The sequence below is a fragment of the Dendronephthya gigantea genome, unplaced genomic scaffold (assembly GCF_004324835.1).
Source record: "Dendronephthya gigantea isolate DGI-Jeju-01 unplaced genomic scaffold, DenGig_1.0 000081F, whole genome shotgun sequence".
Taxonomy (NCBI): Eukaryota; Metazoa; Cnidaria; class Anthozoa; order Malacalcyonacea; family Nephtheidae; genus Dendronephthya; species Dendronephthya gigantea.
Window position 1 is genome coordinate 307,591 of NW_021163091.1, and position 19,367 is coordinate 326,957.

A 19,367-nucleotide genomic window follows, 5' to 3' on the forward strand; every position below is an offset into this window, starting at 1 on the left:
CAACAATGAAATAAGATCGATCATCGCTGTAAACCAGTGGAAAAATTCACAAGCAGTCATTAATTGGTTCAATAACATCGAACATAAATCTAGGTATAGTTTTGTCTCCTTTGATGTTGTTGACTTTTACCCATCAATCAGTGAAGATCTTCTCGACCAAGCTATTTCATGGGCCAAAACTATGGTCAATATTTCTGACGAAAATATCAACATCATTAAGCATGCTCGCAAATCCGTCCTATTCAATGAAAGCAAACCATGGATAAAAAGAAATAGCAACTCAACATTTGACGTTGCCATGGGCAGTTATGACGGAGCAGAAATTTGCGAATTAGTTGGTCTTTTTGCACTAAATTCCCTCAGTTCGAAATTCGGAAAGAATGATATCGGATTATACAGAGATCACGCGCTAGCTTTAATTAAAAGCAACAATGGACGTCTAGCAGATAAGCAAGAAAGGATCTCTGCGCGGCCTTCCAAGAATTCGGACTTAAAATCACTGCCGAAGTCAACCACCAAGCCGTTAATTTTCTCGACGTTACTCTGAACCTCAAAACTGAGTGTTTCAAGCCCTTCCGAAAGCCAAACAACGACCCGCTGTATATCCATAAAAAGTCGAATCATCCCCCGTGTATTACCAAACAACTACCTTCATCCATCAGTCGAAGGATTTCATCACTGTCATCCAACCAACAAGCATTTAACTCGGTTGCCGCTATCTACAACAAAGCTCTGAAGGAAAGCAACTATAATGTCGACGTTCGTTACCACAAAGAATCAACACAACCATATGCACCATTATCAACACCAAAAAGATGCAAGCGAGGTAGAAACATCATCTGGTTCAATCCTCCATTCAGCAAAAACGTACGTACGAATGTTGGGAAAGATTTCCTTAAGCTCATCGATAAACATTTTCCTCCAACATCAATCCTTCACAAAATTTTCAACCGCAACTCCGTTAAAGTTAGCTACTGCTGTCTAAACAACGTGAAAAGCATGATTTTGAAACATAACAAACACGTTTTGCGAAAAAATCGGACTGAAGAAAAGAATAACCGGAACCAAAAGAAATGTAACTGCAGAAATCCTGATCAATGCCCATTAGAAAACAAGTGTCTTATGAATAATATTGTGTATAAAGCTGATGTGATTACGGCGGAGAGCCAACAAACTAAAAGTTATATCGGAATGACCTCGACAACTTTCAAAGAACGCTTCCGAAACCACAGGAAGTCATTTAACGACATCAGATACGAGAACAGCACTGAATTGTCAAAATACGTTTGGAAGCTGAAACAAAGTGGCAAAGACTACGACATCAAATGGTCCATCCTATCTCAAGCGCACGCCATAAAAGCAGGTGGAAAGTACTGCGCTCTATGCACAGAGGAAAAACTGCAAATTGTGAATTACAATAAACAGTTTTTACTTAACAAACGCTGTGAGCTTTTCACAAAATGCGTGCACGCACGCAAATTCCTCGCGGGATATTTCAAACGTTGAAACGCGTCAACAAACTAGTAGCTCGCGCAATTTAACCGTGTTTTCATTAGTACGTTGCCTGATGATTGCTTAAGTGCATGAAACTTAAAGTAGCAACAAATTAAAAGAATTGTATTTATAATTGTTATATATATACATATATATATATATATATATATATATATATATATATATATATATATATATATATATATATATATATATATATATATATATATAAATGATAAAATAGTTTTCACAAAGAGCCCTCATAATATTATATTATGTTGGCGTCGTATGCATGGCAACACTCGTAGGATATTATTAACAACTTTTGTCCCGTATGAGATATTTGTTTTGCGCGAGCGCGTCCCTAACAACAGTGGCGTATGTAGCGACGATTAGCTTTCGCTTTTCAAATTTTTAATTATTATAAGCGAAGTTTTTTTACGGCATATTTGACGAACCCTTGTTACTGCATTCATCCGCATTTTCACAACTGATTTTTTTTCAGTTTTCGCATTCCTCTTGGCTAAGCTTGCCTATCTTAGCTGGCCTGTAGCATATCAGTTTTATTATGTATTCACAAAAACAGTATTAACAGTGCGAAAAAATATTCACACTGAAGAGAATTTCAAATGTTTAAAACAAAGTATAAATAATAGTACATTCCAGCATAAAATCGTAACAAATAGCACCGAGTTACGAAGTACCTTTCTTTCATTATCACTTTCGATTTCCTCTTTCGAAACGAGGTTCACATTTGATTTATGATTTCAATAATTTCAATAATTTAAATTTACCAACATTTCGTGACAGGTCCAGATTAAAATGTTAAATCTTACCTGTGGTAAATATTTCCAACTGATATTTTCCGAAAAACCCGTTCAACAGATTGCTAACTTCGGCTTGCGTTAATACCAACAACGAAGTGTTGTGTTGCTATGCTGTTAATGTTGGTATGGACAGGTGTCTCAGATAGTGGAAATTTGCATGGCAATAGGCATTATAAAATAACCTGTATAACGCCGTGTTCTGATTGGTCGAAGCCCGTGTTTGAATCAGGCCATTCAAACACGGAATTCGCGCGCTTTTCTTAACTCTCGCAACATTCCCGCGTGTTTGGATCAGGCCATCCAAACAAGGAAACCATTAAGTAATCGACCTTTCCGACACTCTCAATCACGTGACCCGTGTTAAAAAAACACGTGTTAAAAACAACAGCGACTCGGACAAATTGTATAAATCAGAATTACGCACGCGTTAAACCGGTGTAAAATCTAATATCTAAAATATGTCTTCTAATGACTCCGGGCCGAAAAACTTCAATTAAGGACACGAGTGTTGTACAGCTAAGAGTACCTGCAAAATCGCTGTGTTAGTGTGAGTGGATACGTAAAACCTGCATCAGTGGAAATAGCGACTGCCGTAAACAAAATGATGATTCCATCAAGTCGCATTTTCGAAAAAAAAGAAGGAGGCCTATGGGGGCCTATGGAAGCCTGTGGAGATAGTTACTTTAAGTGACCCCTCTTGAAGTGTTTCATGATTCCTAATTTACTAGCTTCATAACACTCCATATCCAACCATAGCCCTCCATAATACTCCATAGCCATCCACAAAACTCCATATCCATCCATAACTCTCCATAAGCTGCCATAGGCCTCCATAGGCCTCCATAACCCTCCATAACCCTCCACAGACCTCCATAGCCCTCCATAGCACTCCATAGCCCTCCAAAGGCCTCCATAGAACTCCAGAGGCCTCCATTGGCCTCCATAACCCTACATAGGCCTCATGAACCCTCCATAGGGCTCCATAGCACTCCATAGGCTTCCATAGCCCTCCATCCCATAGCACATCATAGGCCTCCATAGCCCTACATAGGCCCCCATAGCCATCCATAGCTCTCCATAGGCCTCCATAACACTCCATAGGCTTCCATAGCACTCCATAGGCCTCCATAACCCTACATAACCCTCCACAGACCTCCATACCCCTCCATAGCCCTCCAAAGGCCTCCATAGAACTCCATAGGCCTCCATAGCACTCCATAGCACTCCATAACCCTGCATAGGCCTCATGAACCCTCCATAGGGCTCCATAGCCCTCCATAGGCTTCCATAGCCCTCCATTCCATAGCATTCCATAGGCCTCCATAGCACTCCATGGGCCTCCATAGCCCTCCATAGGCCTCCATAGCCCTCCATAGCACTCCATAGGCCTCTATAGCACTCCATAGGCCTCCATAGCCCTTCTTAGGCCTCCGTAGCCCTCCATAGCACTCCATAGGCCTCCATAGGCTTCCATAGCCCTCCATAGGCCTCCATAGCCCTCCATGGTCCTCCATAAAATACATCTATTGCAAAAGAAAATCACGTACAATACAGTATTTCCATGTAATATTTAAGATATACGGTCAAAAGTGCTGATTGTAATACATTTTTCCAATGGCAATGTCAATATTGAATCGTTTGTAAAAGAAGATGGTATATAAATAAGATTAGGCACTAAAAGTTCTACGAAACTGCCATTTTTGAACACTGATATGTCACAGGATTACATTACATTTTATTCACTGTGATCACAGGCAGTTAGCTAAAAAAAACAGTAAAATGATAATCGATCATACATTCCTAACTTCTATGAACTGCAATCATAGCGAACTCTTCTATGAACTGCAATCACACCAACGAGAGTTATAGTTGTGAAAACGGCATTGAAACACTCATACTATTTGAAATCCGGCTGCCATGTTTACATGAAATTGCTTCTATCAACTTCCACACTCCAACAATCTGATTGGTTTTGAGTGCTCAATACGCGAGTTTGTAAAAGATCTCCTCTTAATTATATTTAAAGTTAATTAATATACAATCTTCGTGCACTGGTCTAAATCTACTCGTGCGATTGGTCAAAATGAATCAAGTGGTTTCTTGTGCCTGGTGACAGATCATGCAATCTTAATTTATTCGCAATAACCCATGAAAATAATTTTCCAATATAACCAGGGAGCAGCGTGGCAGCGTCTTTAAACATATCTTATACGACTTCGATCATTCAGCAAAAACGAGTATCATAGAATTTCAGTAATGGAAATATATGTTTATCAGCAAAACGATTGTTATAACGACGGCATACATTAAAATAGAAAATTAAATTCGTTGTTAATTTAGCTAATTAAATGTTATATTAGCTAAATCCACGCATGAATCGAGATATGCTTTCATGCCATTCCGCATCAGCATTAAGAAAATCCAATCGATTAATCCAGAACGTTTCCGTAATTTATGCCGTAAAGTAAGCTGAACAAAACAGTGCCATTAAACCTCTCTATTATTACCGACACTTTTACGTCATGTGAAAATATATACTTTTTTCCTACCTCCTTTTGCAGCATCGCTAAAAATATTGAAAAAATTTTTCTCTTTATCAGACAATTTTTTACTTCGAGAATCTTTCGCCTGAACTTTATGACCTTCTGTTGGCCTATCCTTTTTAGCTCTTTTGAAACAAGAGTTAAACGCTAATAGCCCAAAACGATCCTTACTTCGATCAAGAAGCTCCGCACAGGCGTCGTATAAATTCTTAGACTGTCTCTCGCCATTCGGAAGAATTGTAAAATCACCTGCTTTCTCAAGTTCAAGGTCATCGAAGTCATTCTCTATCAATACGTCTGGTGCCGAAACGCCAAGCACTTCAAACACGATATTTGAAATATTTTCTTTTCTTTGATCTTGTCTTTCCATTTATCCAATTTCGGGTAACCAACAGAACAGCAATGTGTTACAATCACAACAAGATTTGGATTACTTGCGTCAACCACTTTGAGCAATTTAATCCCTCTAAGGCTTTTGGAAAGATTGCTATTTTCACCCTTTATCCGGGTTTCATTGACGCTCACAACCAAGAATACAAGATTAGGGTAAGTAAATTGCCAGGTAAGCCTGGATGTGTTTTGAAAAATCTCTTAATGGAAACGAAATTGCAAGCATCTTGCTTCACACCAGCAGTATATTATCATTAAATCCTGGTGTATCTATAATACCCATTTTTAAATCGCAAACTTCGTAATCTGCGTCGTCAGTGGTAAGAATGTATTCGCTGGTCACTTTAGTTTCGGACTCAGAACTACTGGTGACAGCAACATGGGTTCCTTTTCCTGTATCAAGTAAATGGCTAATTGTAGATGATCTCCCAACACTAGAACTCTCTATCAACAAAATCATCGCATAATTAAATAGCGTTTGATGTTTACACTTGAAAGTAAGCTGTGATAAAGTTTTACTCGGGGTGGTGGTGGCACGGCGTCCTGATCGAGGTTTTGAAATGATTTGAGTTCCTCGTTAAAATCTTCAGCGGAAACTGGCAAAGGTTGCAATACTGTTTCCACAGTTTTCATCGTCATTCCAATTTATTAAAAAACCTATAAAACAAAATATATTTTATTACAATATTTCTTGGAAAAGTTGATGATAGTGTTGTGATGATAAATGATGATGGATGATAGATAATAGAGTTGACCACTATTATCTATCATCCATCATCATTTATCATCACAACACTATCATCAACTTTTCCAAGAAATATTGTAATAAAATATATTTTGTTTTATAGGTTTTTTAATAAATTGGAATGACGATGAAAACTGTGGAAACAGTATTGCAACCTTTGCCAGTTTCCGCTGAAAATTGGATGCCTATCGAGGATCGTATTAAGTATCGTAAAGCTATTATGGTCTATAAAAGTCTAAATTATTTAAGTCCGGATTATATGACAAATATGTTTAGGTTTGTCAGACAAGTTCATACAAGGACAACCCGATCAAGCTCTGCAAATGATCTGTATTTGCCTCCAGGAAAACATAAACAGATATATACGAACACGTTTGGATATAGTAGTGTAAAGATATGGAACACATTAAGTTCAAACATTAGAGAAAGTGTATCTTTAAACGATTTTAAGAAGAAATATTTAACTAATTATTTTTTAACTAGTAATTAACAATTTTTTACCTTTTGTAAATAACTTCAACTTGTATTTTTAACTAAATAGTGAGGGCCCTGGGGAAGATAAGTCTTTTGACTTACCAGGTATATTAGCTATGTAATATTTTTAACCCTCTGCAAATAAAGTTTATTGATTGATTGATTGATTGACCCCTAAATTTCTCAAATCTGTTGAGATCGTGGTTGGTTAATCTAATGGGTCAAATTGACACTGTGCTAAGCATACCATTCTACACTATAATATTTAGCCAAATGTTCCCAATGTTTTTAACAATGCTGATAAGGCATAGAGCAAGCGCAGTGGAATAGATTAAAAATAAATCTCTTTAATCTGACAATCCTTAGTCAACTTGTGCGATATCAATGGTGTTGAACTGCACAAATATGCTGGACGCGTGATCTCATAGAATGGGCAGAAAATCCGGGCAAAATTAGCATTCTACTTCCGCCGAAATTTGCACATTACATATCAAACTATAGGCTCGTGAGGTTATAGTAAACTGTACAATATAAATTACTGAAACGCTAAAATATAACTATTAGTAGGTCCGTTATAATTTGCCGCGATTGCTACTCCAATGAACGATATGAAAACTTTACTATTTTTTAAGAGGCTTGTCTCAAGCCTTGTGACTTTTGTGACCTAAAGCTCATTTAGCGGGGTTCTGCTGTTGATTCTGAGATATTTGCGAGTTTGAGCAAGGAAACGAAGTACGAAGACGAAGACGTGTTTCGGCCGAAGTAGACTGGGAATAGTAGTCTTCGTAAGGCGGGGGTCAACCCCAAAAATTTGAAAAAAAGTGATTTTGTTTTCGAGATTCCTGCACTTTAACTATTTGTTTAAAGTGATTATAAACATAAAATGGCTTTTTCTAATGTTTTTCATTGTTTATTTCACGTTTGAAAATCATGGGGAAAAATTTTAGCGTGGTTGCCATGATTACCAAACATTGTTTTTGTTGTTTTTTGTTGTTTACTGCACCGTTTTTGTTACCAAACCCGGGGAAACGACTTTGTACGTTGCAAACATGAAGTACGGCGCGGCATAGTTCATTTTCGCTGACCATGGGGCATTTTTATTTGCGTGAGGCCTTATACACGCGGAAAAACGTTTAGGTTGATGCAAGTTGATATAAACAGGATGGAGCAATGTTGTGCTGCCCACATTGTCCAGAGTTGTTATCAATATTGAATAATATCGTTACACCCGATTCAATTTCAACAATATTGTTGAATGTTGATAACAACTCTGAACAATGTGGGCAGCACAACATTGCTCCATCCTGTTTGTATCAACTTGAGCGTTTTTGGGCGTGTAATATAGAATAACATAGGAAGTGCCTTTTAAATTCTGTGTTTATCATGGTCATAGAAAAAAAGAAGTTATTATAGGCGTAAACGTAAAGGTAAAAGGTTCTCTGGGTACTCAGAGGTACTCCTCAGAGCAAAGTCAGAGCGAATACGCTCAAATTAACAGGGGAGAGTTAGTAATTGACGACTCGTCAAGGGAAGATTCAAGCGCGTTTCAGACAACGTGTGTTGGAGCTTCGAGTAAAAAAATGAGATTGCATGAATCGCACAACTCCAGTCTCGTTTCTGGTGAACTTGTTGAATTTAGCGAACATTCATATCGCCTTCTAAACATGCATGAAAGAACTTTCATCAGCTGTATTCACATTGCATGCATGTGAGGGTAAGTTTTGTATTGATATTTTACTATGTGATGAATTGTGTGAAATATTTTGTCACACATTTTTTTTCCTAATATGTAAATGAAAAAGAACATAATTGCAATATTGCGTCGCTGTGTACAATCTGAAGATGCAACTAAGCAGCATCGGTTTTGTCCACCAGGTGCCCAATCATGGTGCAAGTAGCAACAGGATGAAGCAACAGGCACCACGACCTACAAAGAGAATGATCTGTTATCACCAGTATTTCATGAGGTCCTTCGTCCAACTTTCTTAACATTGAGTGATACCAAACTACTGAGAAAATGTGTCAGAGAAACCACGCAGAATGCAAATGAAAGTATCAACTCACTGGTTTGGAGTCAGTGTCCAAAGCACAAGCATCATTGTGTGAAAGTAATCCGCTGTGGTGTAGCATCAGCTGTTTGCCATTTCAACAGTGGTGCTGCCAGCAGAGTGAGGGTCATGAAAAGACTCAGAACAGCAGCTGGGCAACATACACTCAAAGCTTCATATGTACAAGATAAGAAGAGATTGAGAAAATCAGATGGTGAAGCAACTAAGAAAAACAAGAAACGCCGCCAAGGAAGGGCACTCCTTCGGACAAGGAGAGCGGAAGCACTGCGTGAGGCTGAGGGGGTGACATATGAAGCTGGGGGGGTTTGGAGATAACCATTTGTACTAATGAAGGAAGTATAGTGACATATCTCAGTAGTACTGATAATTCATTTTTTTTTAGTGTTCGTTGTTTTTAAAGCTGATTTGCCGGAATCGGACTTTTTTGCAGTCAAGAAAGAATATCTTCTTTTGTATTTATCCGATTTGCATAAAATTTCACAGATAGATACTAGTACTGTGAGTGATACCTGGGATGAGCATAGAACTTTCTCTATGCATAAGTTTTGAGGAAGTTATGGCCAGGAACATGTTAGCATTTTAGGGATGAAGAATGGAACGTCATTTTGTCAAAAGCATTTGTGCAATTGAAAAGTTCTATGGTTATCCCAGAAACATTTATATAAGCTCTTGTTTAACACTAAAAAAACATGAGTTAGTTGAATAGATCAAGAGATATCTTTTCTTAAAGGCAACTTGCTTACTCGCAGCATGTGGCGAGTGGTGTCAGGTTACATTGTATAAATTAAATTTATAGATTAGATATTCATTTTCTATGAGTTATAAGCTTCTCGGTGATATATAGTTTGCCATGGTTTTTAGCAAAAGTGACTGTTTTATAGTGATCTGAAGAACAGCAAAAATTTTGGGAGGTGCTTCGTGCAGCGGGATATTTGAATTTAGCAGTTCTGTCAAAGTTATACGACTACGAACACGGTACTAATTTTGTAAACATGAACAGAGCTGAATACGAGATGGCTATTTTAGCAATGTTTTCGAAAGATGCTTTTGGAAGTGGAAGATATGCTTCTTTACTGTTTAAACACCTCAAACAACATTTATATTCCATACAAGAACTATTCAAGATTTGAAAACTTCGTTCTGACCACAACGAACTTTGTCAAAATATTCGTCCTAAACCAGGACAACCCTCACCGCTGACCTTGTCAAATGTATATAGTAGTAACACATTGGTGTGCACGCTTACTAATAGTATATCCAAGTTTTCAAGGTAAATTTATACATGCTTCGACTTGTTGGACTATATTATATAAGTGCTATACATATGACTATATATATCAACTTAAAATAGTAGTTTATCTTGAAGGGGGACGCCAATAAAAATATCTACTTTAAAGGAACTTCATGATATATAAGTAATAATATCTCAAATTGGTTAACTTACCAAACCTAGCATGAGAGATGAAACTCAGTAACCAATATATACAGGGACGCCGGAACGTGGAGGGCTAATGTTCATAATTATATTCATGTTAATAGGTCGTTAAAATAATCACTTTCAATAGAAACTACTTCAATATAAATACACCACACGCCACCACCACTTAAAGACGTTCCGTTGTTATAGCTACATTGTATCACGATTGTATCCTTTCCCATGTCAGCTATAACTGAAGTGACTCCACTGTGAAGTGGCATATTATTGCATATATATTTTGAAGGCCATAGAAGTCATAAATTATCCAAATGTTCATATGATAAACGTGTTATCAACATTGATGTTATCATCAACGAAATCGACTATCGACTTCCTCATCATCTACATCATCATCTTCTTCGTCACTATCATCCAGTGCTGTAGAAGTGGGGGGGCGCTTGGGGGCGGAGCCCCTCTTCTTCAAAATCTGGGGGGCTCAGCCCACCTTCTACTTTAGAAAATCAATAGATAATTAAGAACACTATATTAAACAAAACTGGTCTACTTTTTCACGAAGTAGAACCAAAATTACTAAAGTGGCATCCGTAATGAATCTTATATATCATGTTGTTTTATTAATGTTTCTTACAATTATGCGTCTATTGTTTTGTATCTTCCAAGCGGAATGGCTTAGGTTAAAACTTAAAACATACACTAAGTACAGTAAGCGCGACTGCGCGGAGCAGGGTTTGGCAGTGTCAATTACCGGAGAAGACCCGCACGAGAAGACCCAATTACACGAGAGAGCCCCGGCCATATATGGAGTGATACATAGAGGAGTGATATGCAATGCCGCCATTATTGAGTAAAAATCTGTTTTCTAATTCAACATGTCGGACCATTTTAAAGATATTTAAAAAGTGAGATCTATATGACAAGTTGGCTTAAGGAAGGATTGGGAGTTTAAGCATTGCCAATAGAAAATGTCTGAGACTACTAAGGAAAAATACAGCGCAGATCGTGTAAGTAAAAAATATATATTAAAACTATATAATTGTGAATATTTTACATGTGATTTATATAGATGTGAATATTATAAATGGACAACAATGTTCAACTAAATACTAGCATATATTTACAAACAAATTTTAAGTTGATATTTTCAAAGACAATGAAAATTTCCCTTGGGCTTTAGCAAAGTCCAATTGAAATGTTTCATAAGGACATAGGTGAAAGAAGATTCTGATAAATTTGTGGAGTTGTCAGTATATTATGTACACAATGACCATCAAGGGTGTCTAAAGCCGGTTTTCCACTAGCGATATTATTCGTGCGAATCGACATTTTACATTTGTTCCAGAGCTCTTAACTGCAACCATCTGGAACAAATTGCTCAAATACAAAGGAATAAAGTCGCTTCGCAAAAATATTGCTAGTGGAAAACCGGCTTAACAGTGGCAGCTATCTGTGAAAATATCAGCCTGGTATTATGTTCAACAGATATTATGAAACATGATGTTTTCTTAAAGGTTTATGCCATATATAGTCCTGATGTAATTACTTCCAACTTTATTAATTAGCTTTCTTTAATGCACTCTTTACTGCAGAATCCTGGATATTCAAGAGTTGAGTAAAATTTTCTGAACTCGCCAAATTTACCATTTCCAATAAAGCCATACATTTCTTTAAATGACATGCCACATTGAAAACAAGTTTTTATTTCATACATTTTGTAATTCTCCTCTTTGAATTCTTTTGATGATGAATTCCATTCCCACACACTGTTTAACCAGGCGAAGTGAGTGGTGCGTCTAAAAGAGTCTCTTCCCACTATCTGTCTAAATCGCTTACAAACCAAGCTAATTGTTAAGAATCCTTTATCACCTTCCTTTAATACTTCTTTAAAGACAGACTCTAAGCCATCATCTGATAGAGACAGAATATTTCTAACCTTTGCTTTAAGTGTGTATGTGGCATGGTCATCCTCATTGCAATGTTCAGTTTGTTTCCTAAAAGCAATTGGTACTTGTAAATGAATTGTCTTTTACTAGCTACCCAAAATTTAGAGTATGTGTTAGTGAGAATAGTTCTCAACAAATTCCATTATGTCAACAATAGATTTTAAGTGACATCCATTTAACTGACCTTATTGGTATTTGGACGTTTTTTTCAGGATTTGCTAGGCGAACAGCCATGTATTTTCTTAAACATGGTATGTCTTCCTTTAGGTAAAAAATGCAATATGATTTATCATAAATTTAAACATATTAAAATACAGCAGGGGTTTTTCTGTGGTTTAAATAATGTAGTTACCAGAAATTGTACTTCGATATAATTACCTGTGTAAAGTTCACATCCAAACCATTGACCATATAATCAGCTACCTAACAACAAAATATGCCGCTAGACATTACAGTAATTGAAGCAATGGGAAAAACATAACTATAATATATTAGATAATTTATATCAAATGTATTTTTCACTTACCATGCATACAAAAACCCCACATGAACTTCCATCAAGTTGTCTGGGTTCAAATTTTGTGGAGTTATCAAAATATTTAACATCTGGTGGACTCATTTCTGGGCATATTGCCTGAAGGTGTGCTATCAGTAATCTATAAGTTGAGTGAATGTTAAGTAATACATCCATGTCAAAACATTTTTTAACACCTAATTTATCTGTCCATTGAAGGCCTACCTAATTTTTTTGTGGAAGCTTCTCTCTTCTCTTAACATTGCCATAGCCATAGGGTCATAAAGAAATATGGTACATGAAGTAAAGTCCACTACCTATAAGGATTTATTTAGAACAACAGTCCAGAAGTGAAAAGTATTGCCTAAAACGTAAATTTATTGAGTTGAATTTATTTTTTTAGGAACCTGACTAAATAAAATATTCGTTTTCTAAATTTTTGAAACAGAGGCATATACTGTATGTATATTGTATTCTATCGCAGGTTCTATGCGGTTCTATCGCAGCTCAAAAGGCACTTGTTTTTAAATGAAGTCTTTATGTTTACTACTTTCCATTACAAAATTATAAAAAACCCTGGGTTTTTTGCTATTATACTCGCATTTAAAAAATGACTTACCCCAAGACTCCAGTGATTATTGTCCCAATTTATTGGTATGAAGCACAGGTCTGCTTTAAAGAATGGGTTCTGAAAGATCCCACACAGAAATCAGCGTTGAGCAACATACAGTATAAAGCATTATTTTGAAAGAAACGAATCCATACCTTTTGAATCCATTTCGTTATGGAATGGACGCCATATTTACATAGTTTTGTGTACATGAAGCTGCTCATGACTGCTAACACGATTGGTACCCATGAAAGTAAATATTTAGCTGATTAATATATATCACAAAATAAGGAATACCAAGTGATCTTATTTAAATATAGAGGATATAGCACGGATTTTATGTTCGAGTAGCAAAAACAATCTCACGAGTGAGCGCACCGAACGAGTGCCATATCTTCAAGCGAACCGTATAATGTTCTGTTTATTATATGGATTTAAGCGAAAAATATTTTAAATGTTATTCCTCAATCCTCAGCGTGACATACGAAAAATACGCGCACCTGGTCCCTGATGTAGTGGCGTATGAGCGTTCCACTAGTGTTTTAGTTCCCAGTAAACTACCCTTGTTCATATAATAAACTGTTAAGAACACTATCTGCAGTTGTTATTCTAGTTTCAGTATAGACAATAGTTTACTTTCCCCTACCTGAGATTTTCTTTGTACGTCGATTAGAAAATTGTTTATTATCTAAATTTCAATGGAAAAATACATGTTTATTCATGATGTGAGTTACTGTAGCTATGTGGGTTCTCGGAATACTATATCAATTACACCAGTGATTACCTTATCATTTAGCCATCCTTCGTTATACGTTTCTCCATGTTTGGTTGCGTATTGTTCAAGCAATGTTTTTTCATAGTCGGAAGGCGCTTGGTCAAGCAGCTTGATGTCGTAATACATTAACGGCGTTCCGTTGATGTGTGATACAATGTGATGTAGCTGATGTCCCTTGCGCAAGTCCCAATACCTCTCAACCTACATCAAGGAATGAATGGATTTTTTATACTGTTTATACTAAAACGTTTAGAGCGTTGGTAAATCGAACAAAGATCATGCAGGATATGGTTTCAACAAAACCTTTTCTGTGAGTGTACTGTCCTGTACACATTCAGGTGGACTCGGAGGTGTCGTTACTTCCATTTTATCCTTTATCTGGTCTGAAACATATTTTGAGTAATAAGATAAATTATCTATTGTTTTATCCATTGATTAAGAATTTATTACCGTTTTTCGGTCTTAACAATGCGTTATATATCAAGAAGTAACGTTTCTTTACCGATTAAAGTAATCGTACTGTATAGTATCGTTAGTTATAATTCGAGATCAGATGTCCATTTAGAATTTTATTTATTTCTGTAAGAAGTTTCCTCAATGTTTCCACATGAATCCGACCAGTTCCCTCTGCATCGAAACAACGGAATGCACTTTCGAAAATCTCGTCCGGGTCTGTCCCATTCAATTTACTCCCGAAAAGAGTGAGAAACATTGTGAGATTGATATACGATGGCGCTTCCCTGATCATATGTTCCAAATCTTCCTCTGTTCTTTCATCTTCTCCAAACGCGAGCAGTGTTTCAAATAGATCATCCTTGTCTATAAATCCATCACAATCTTGATCGATGAAGTTGAATACTTCATTGAGTTCGCAGATTTGTTTTTTGTCAAACATTGACGTTTCGACCTGAGGGCCTTCGTCAGGACTCAGGAGAGTTAGTAGGAATGAAAGCCCCTTATGAATGAAAAAAATAAAAAAATAAAAAGATAAATTTTTATGTATATCTATCACACATAAAAATGAGATAATGTTATTTCAAAATTCAAACGACGTGTTAAGTTATGAAGGGGACTACTTACTCACTTAACAGATCGGAGAACGATGATTTCCTTAGAATGAGGAATGTCAAAAAAAGCATGTAGCAATCCAACTTAATTGCACATTTTTTATTAGTAGTCTGTAAGGAAGTTTTTACGAGGAAAATTTGTTGAATATTGGTAATTTAGGTAATTAGTTCATTGACGACATTAAATTAAGTAGAGAGACATTCCTTGCCAAAGACAATCATTTAGTTACAGGTAAATCTAGAACCTTAGAAGTTGTGTAGCGAGAGTTGATAGGGATACAGGGTGTGAAATTACCATATAATCAAAAGAAAACCAAAATTGTGAAGTGAATTGTGAATAGCGTTGCGATCACTCTACATTTCCAACATATTAACAAAAATATATAAAATTACAATGCTTATTTTATATTATATTTTGATATAGGTAATTGGAACCATATTTTAGTTCTCATTGTTTAATTTGTGATAAATTGTATAAAAGGTTAGGTTTTTGTGGAGAAAAAAAGGGGAAAGTCATGAGTAACTTATGTAAAAATTTTTTTGTAAATTAGGGGCGTAACCAATAAACAGAGGGGGTAGTTAGTAGGTTGTTGGACAACCACTAACCATGCGGTTCGTATGAAAATGAAAGGGTTTTATTCGTGTGTGATGAAACTCTTTAACCCTATTTATACCGGGGGTTTGCACGGGGGTGCGTGCAAACAAGTGATTCCATTCGCTTGCCCTTTTATGACTTTTAATATTTTTCCTCTACCATATCACAAATGTGAAAATTTTGTTTGAAAAGTTCAAAGTTATCGGGGCGTTTGACGACATTTGTCAAACAAGGTGTCGAGCCGAAAATGGGGAAAATGGGGGTTGGTGATTTATGAAAAAGAAAAATGGTAGTATTTATGGACATCAGAGGTATGCCATAACATTAAACTATGTCGTTTGAATTTAAAAAAACAAAAAATAACACATCCAAAATGTTTAATTTTGTGTCTTCATAGAAAAGAACCAAAATTATAGAATATTTAGAGATTTTTGCCATTTTTCGATAGGTGGTCGTATCGAATGGGGCCAAAACGCAGCAATTTGGATGTGAATTCAACTTTTTTGTTATTTTAGGTTAAAGAGAGATAAAACTTCCTAAAAATATAACTAAAAGGATAATTTCAGGTAATCGACAGAATATCTGAGGGGTGTGCCCTATCAGCAAACCCCCGGTCATATCAACATCAAAAAACCCCGGTACAAATAGGGTTAAGAAACTATGTAGGTACGTGTGTAGTAATAGGTTGTGTATTATTGTTGGCGATGTTTGAAATCAAAGGTATGCAAGGAGGTAGTTACAAAAGGATAACAGAAGACAAGATAGTCGAGCGTGCGAATCAGTGATCCTTCAACCCGTGTGTTGAGCCTTTAGGCTGGAAATTTAGGACGAGAAACTTATCTGTGACCGAATTCACATCAGACGAGTTTCCAGGCTCTAATATGAATTATGAATAGGCCCCGAACTAGGGCATGAGTAGTTGAATCAGGCCTTTATATAGGCGCTGTTTATATTATCTCGGATATCCAGGTAAATTTGTGTTCATAATCAGTTGTAGCAGCTGAAACGCAAGTGTTTATATTAGGAAGTTTTAAACTCGTCTCGGCTGGTTGGGTCAACGTGGGTGTGACACGCTGTTTACGAAAAAGAGTAACCCTAGTGGTAGGGAGAACCATGTAGCCTTATCGGCCACCGTATTACACTGTCTCGGCCTCCAGGGTTAACTTTTCCTACCGGTGCGTGCGCAATAGCGAATAGAGCATTGATTAAGAAGACACTATCGCTTGCTATTTGTTTGCAATTTTATCATATAAAGGGTTGGCTTGGTATAGTTGTCTTGGGAGTATGATGTCCCCGATACACGAGATCAGATAAACAGCGCCCTATATAGTCTTTGACTTGTAAAGCAGTATTTCAGATAGGTAGACCGTAGACACTGAGAGCCATGCGAAGGTTTGCAGGTATTGTTCAGTTTAGGCCACTAAATAAATACTTCTATGATGAGAGAACATGCATTGTTAACCAACCCTCCTTCCTGGTATTTTTCTTATTCAGTGCCGGCATGGTAAGGTGTACAGAGATAATTAAATTATGGACAGTAATTGTGATAAAATGTGCATGTAAGATGATTGTTTCTCAGATTGTGCATGTCCTATGCTAGTTCACAATAGTATCACAGGAAATGTGGACGAATTAATGTTTATCCCCGTAAAAGTGAGTAAACGCTTACTTTATGAACATTGCATTAACCAAAAAAGTTTTTGATTTCTGTCTATACAAGGATTTCCTTTACCGCTTCGTATTTGTTTTGCAGGCATAACATATGGGTTCTCTATTATGACGTCATGTGAGTCCCCAAATATACCTTTTACCGTCTTTCGATCCCGATTTCTCCAAGGTATGTTGATTGTTTTATGTTTAGTATTTTGTCTAATCTTGGTGGGGCCACTTCCGTGTAGGGCTAGGAATAATACCGCACGCATTCTGCTAGTACAGTAAACAATATAGCCAGTATATTGATGTTGTCATTTATTTCATTGATATTAGCACCAGCAATTGTTGTTTACGACAACGCTTGTAATCTTCACACGTATTGCCTTAATCGGGACCCAAGTTTCTTTGAAAGAACAAGATTTCTTGTTGACAGATTGCATTGGCGAGTTATATATATATATATATATATATATATATATATATATATATATATATATATATATATATATATATAAGCAAGTTTTGACGGCGCGTTCCACATTTTCTGAACTTAGGTGTTGGTTTCGATTCCGTGATGATACTTTTGTACTTTGGCGTGGTTCTGTGGAACGTCTTAACGCTTTTTTCAGTGTCCTAAACACATTCGATCAGCAATTACAATTTACTATGGAAATTGGAGGGCGTAGTTTGCATTTTCTTGATCTATTTATTACTATTGTTAATAGGAAACTGGTTACTTCTATCTATAGTAAGCCCACTGATGCCCATTTATACCTTAGCGCTCAGTCATCGCATCCTAAGTCTCAGATACGGGGTATAGCTAAAGGTGTAGCTCTTAGGTTAAGACGTATCTGTTCTGAGGATAGTGATTTTCTTGCTATTAGTAAAATATACGCTAAGTATCTGATAGATTGTGGTCATAATAGTACTCATGTTAACCAGGTATTTGAGGAAGTGGGTTCGATGACTCGACATGAAGCGCGAAATAAAAAACCCAAATCTAGAGGTGGGAAATGTGTATTTGTAACCAAATACAATCCTCACGCACCCAACATCGCCAGCATTTTGGCTAAACACCGTGATATCATTGACACAGATGAGCGTGCTAGCGCTATTCTTCCCAAGGATTCTATCCAAGTAGCATATACCAGGGGTGCTAATTTGAAAGAGCTGTTAGCCCCGTCTAACCCTTATCGTATTATTGGGCCTGTTGGTCAAGGTTGTATTAAATGCACTGCCAGGAGATGTGATTGTTGTCAACATTTCTTAAAACCTGGTGGTGAGTTTGTGTCAGCCGTGACGGGGAGAAAGTTTAGTATTCGTAAGACTTTGACGTGTACCTCTGAGCATGTTATTTACCTAGCTGAGTGTGTGGCTTGTAATCTGCAGGGCATTGGTTCTACTATTAATTTCAAGCCCCGTTTAGCTAATTACAAGTCCCACATTAAACATGGTCGTAGAACATGCGGTGTAGTTAACCATTTTATTGATAAGCATGACAATAAGCATTTGAAATTGAAGTTTATGTTGATTGATCAAAACAAAGAGGATTTAAGAAAGTGTGAGAACTTTTGGATAGGAATGTTACTGACTAATTTGGGTGGTTTGAATAGCACTCATGACTTTTCTCAACAATAGGCTATAATTTGTATTATGTATTATGCATGTTCTTCTCCTTATATATTGGACTTATTTGTATTAGTTAGTTAATTTCTGAAGAAGGCTGCGGCATGTGGCCGAAAATTTAAGCTTAGTATATTTTTAATAAAATCTTTTAGTTTTACTTCTGGCCGTGGTAGTTACAATTGTTTCCTATATGTCTTTGCTACCGAGCAGTGTGGGAATACTTGTTGGTTATATATATATATATATATATATATATATATATATATATATATATATATATATATATATATATAATATAATATATATATATATATAATATATAATATATATATATATATATATATATCTGACTTGCTGTGTTTTGTAGGTTGCTCTCCAGCTTACGATCTTGCATCTTATCCAGATTTGGACTTCCCTTTCTTGAATAGCCAAGGGGCGGAACAACGGAATTCTTCCCTGAAGCGAATTCAGGCGTCCTTGTCATACATGAACGACAAGAATTTTATGCACCATACCAAGTTCTTTTTGCATTTTCACAATGAAAGATTGGTAGAGAAACTACAGAACTCCCAATCACAAGTACATTAAAAGTGCACGTGAATTTCAA

General features: G+C 36.5%; 3 protein-coding genes and 2 pseudogenes across 3 annotated transcripts; 2 read left to right on the plus strand and 3 right to left on the minus strand.

Moving 5' to 3' along the window:
• The first annotated feature begins 8,266 nt into the window (after nucleotides 1-8,266).
• Nucleotides 8,267-8,857, plus strand: LOC114532815 (annotated as a pseudogene).
• Nucleotides 8,858-10,708: 1,851 nt separating this feature from the next.
• Nucleotides 10,709-18,976, plus strand: LOC114532856. The gene is made up of 3 exons (XM_028554454.1): nucleotides 10,709-10,981; nucleotides 17,235-17,318; nucleotides 17,689-18,976. Exon 3 carries the CDS (start codon nucleotides 17,801-17,803, stop codon nucleotides 18,770-18,772), a length of 972 nt encoding a protein of 323 aa, XP_028410255.1. The 5' UTR covers nucleotides 10,709-10,981; nucleotides 17,235-17,318; nucleotides 17,689-17,800; the 3' UTR covers nucleotides 18,773-18,976.
• LOC114532857 lies at nucleotides 10,981-13,270 on the minus strand. The gene is made up of 7 exons (XM_028554455.1): nucleotides 13,200-13,270; nucleotides 13,054-13,122; nucleotides 12,660-12,751; nucleotides 12,447-12,576; nucleotides 12,299-12,343; nucleotides 12,105-12,181; nucleotides 10,981-11,968 (listed from the first exon to the last, which is right to left on the minus strand). Exons 1-7 carry the CDS (start codon nucleotides 13,266-13,268, stop codon nucleotides 11,536-11,538), a joined length of 915 nt encoding a protein of 304 aa, XP_028410256.1. The 5' UTR covers nucleotides 13,269-13,270; the 3' UTR covers nucleotides 10,981-11,535.
• Nucleotides 13,527-14,246, minus strand: LOC114532859. The gene is made up of 3 exons (XM_028554456.1): nucleotides 14,123-14,246; nucleotides 13,829-14,020; nucleotides 13,527-13,732 (listed from the first exon to the last, which is right to left on the minus strand). Exons 1-3 carry the CDS (start codon nucleotides 14,183-14,185, stop codon nucleotides 13,649-13,651), a joined length of 339 nt encoding a protein of 112 aa, XP_028410257.1. The 5' UTR covers nucleotides 14,186-14,246; the 3' UTR covers nucleotides 13,527-13,648.
• On the minus strand, nucleotides 14,352-14,714 carry LOC114532816 (annotated as a pseudogene).
• Nucleotides 18,977-19,367: the final 391 nt, after the last annotated feature.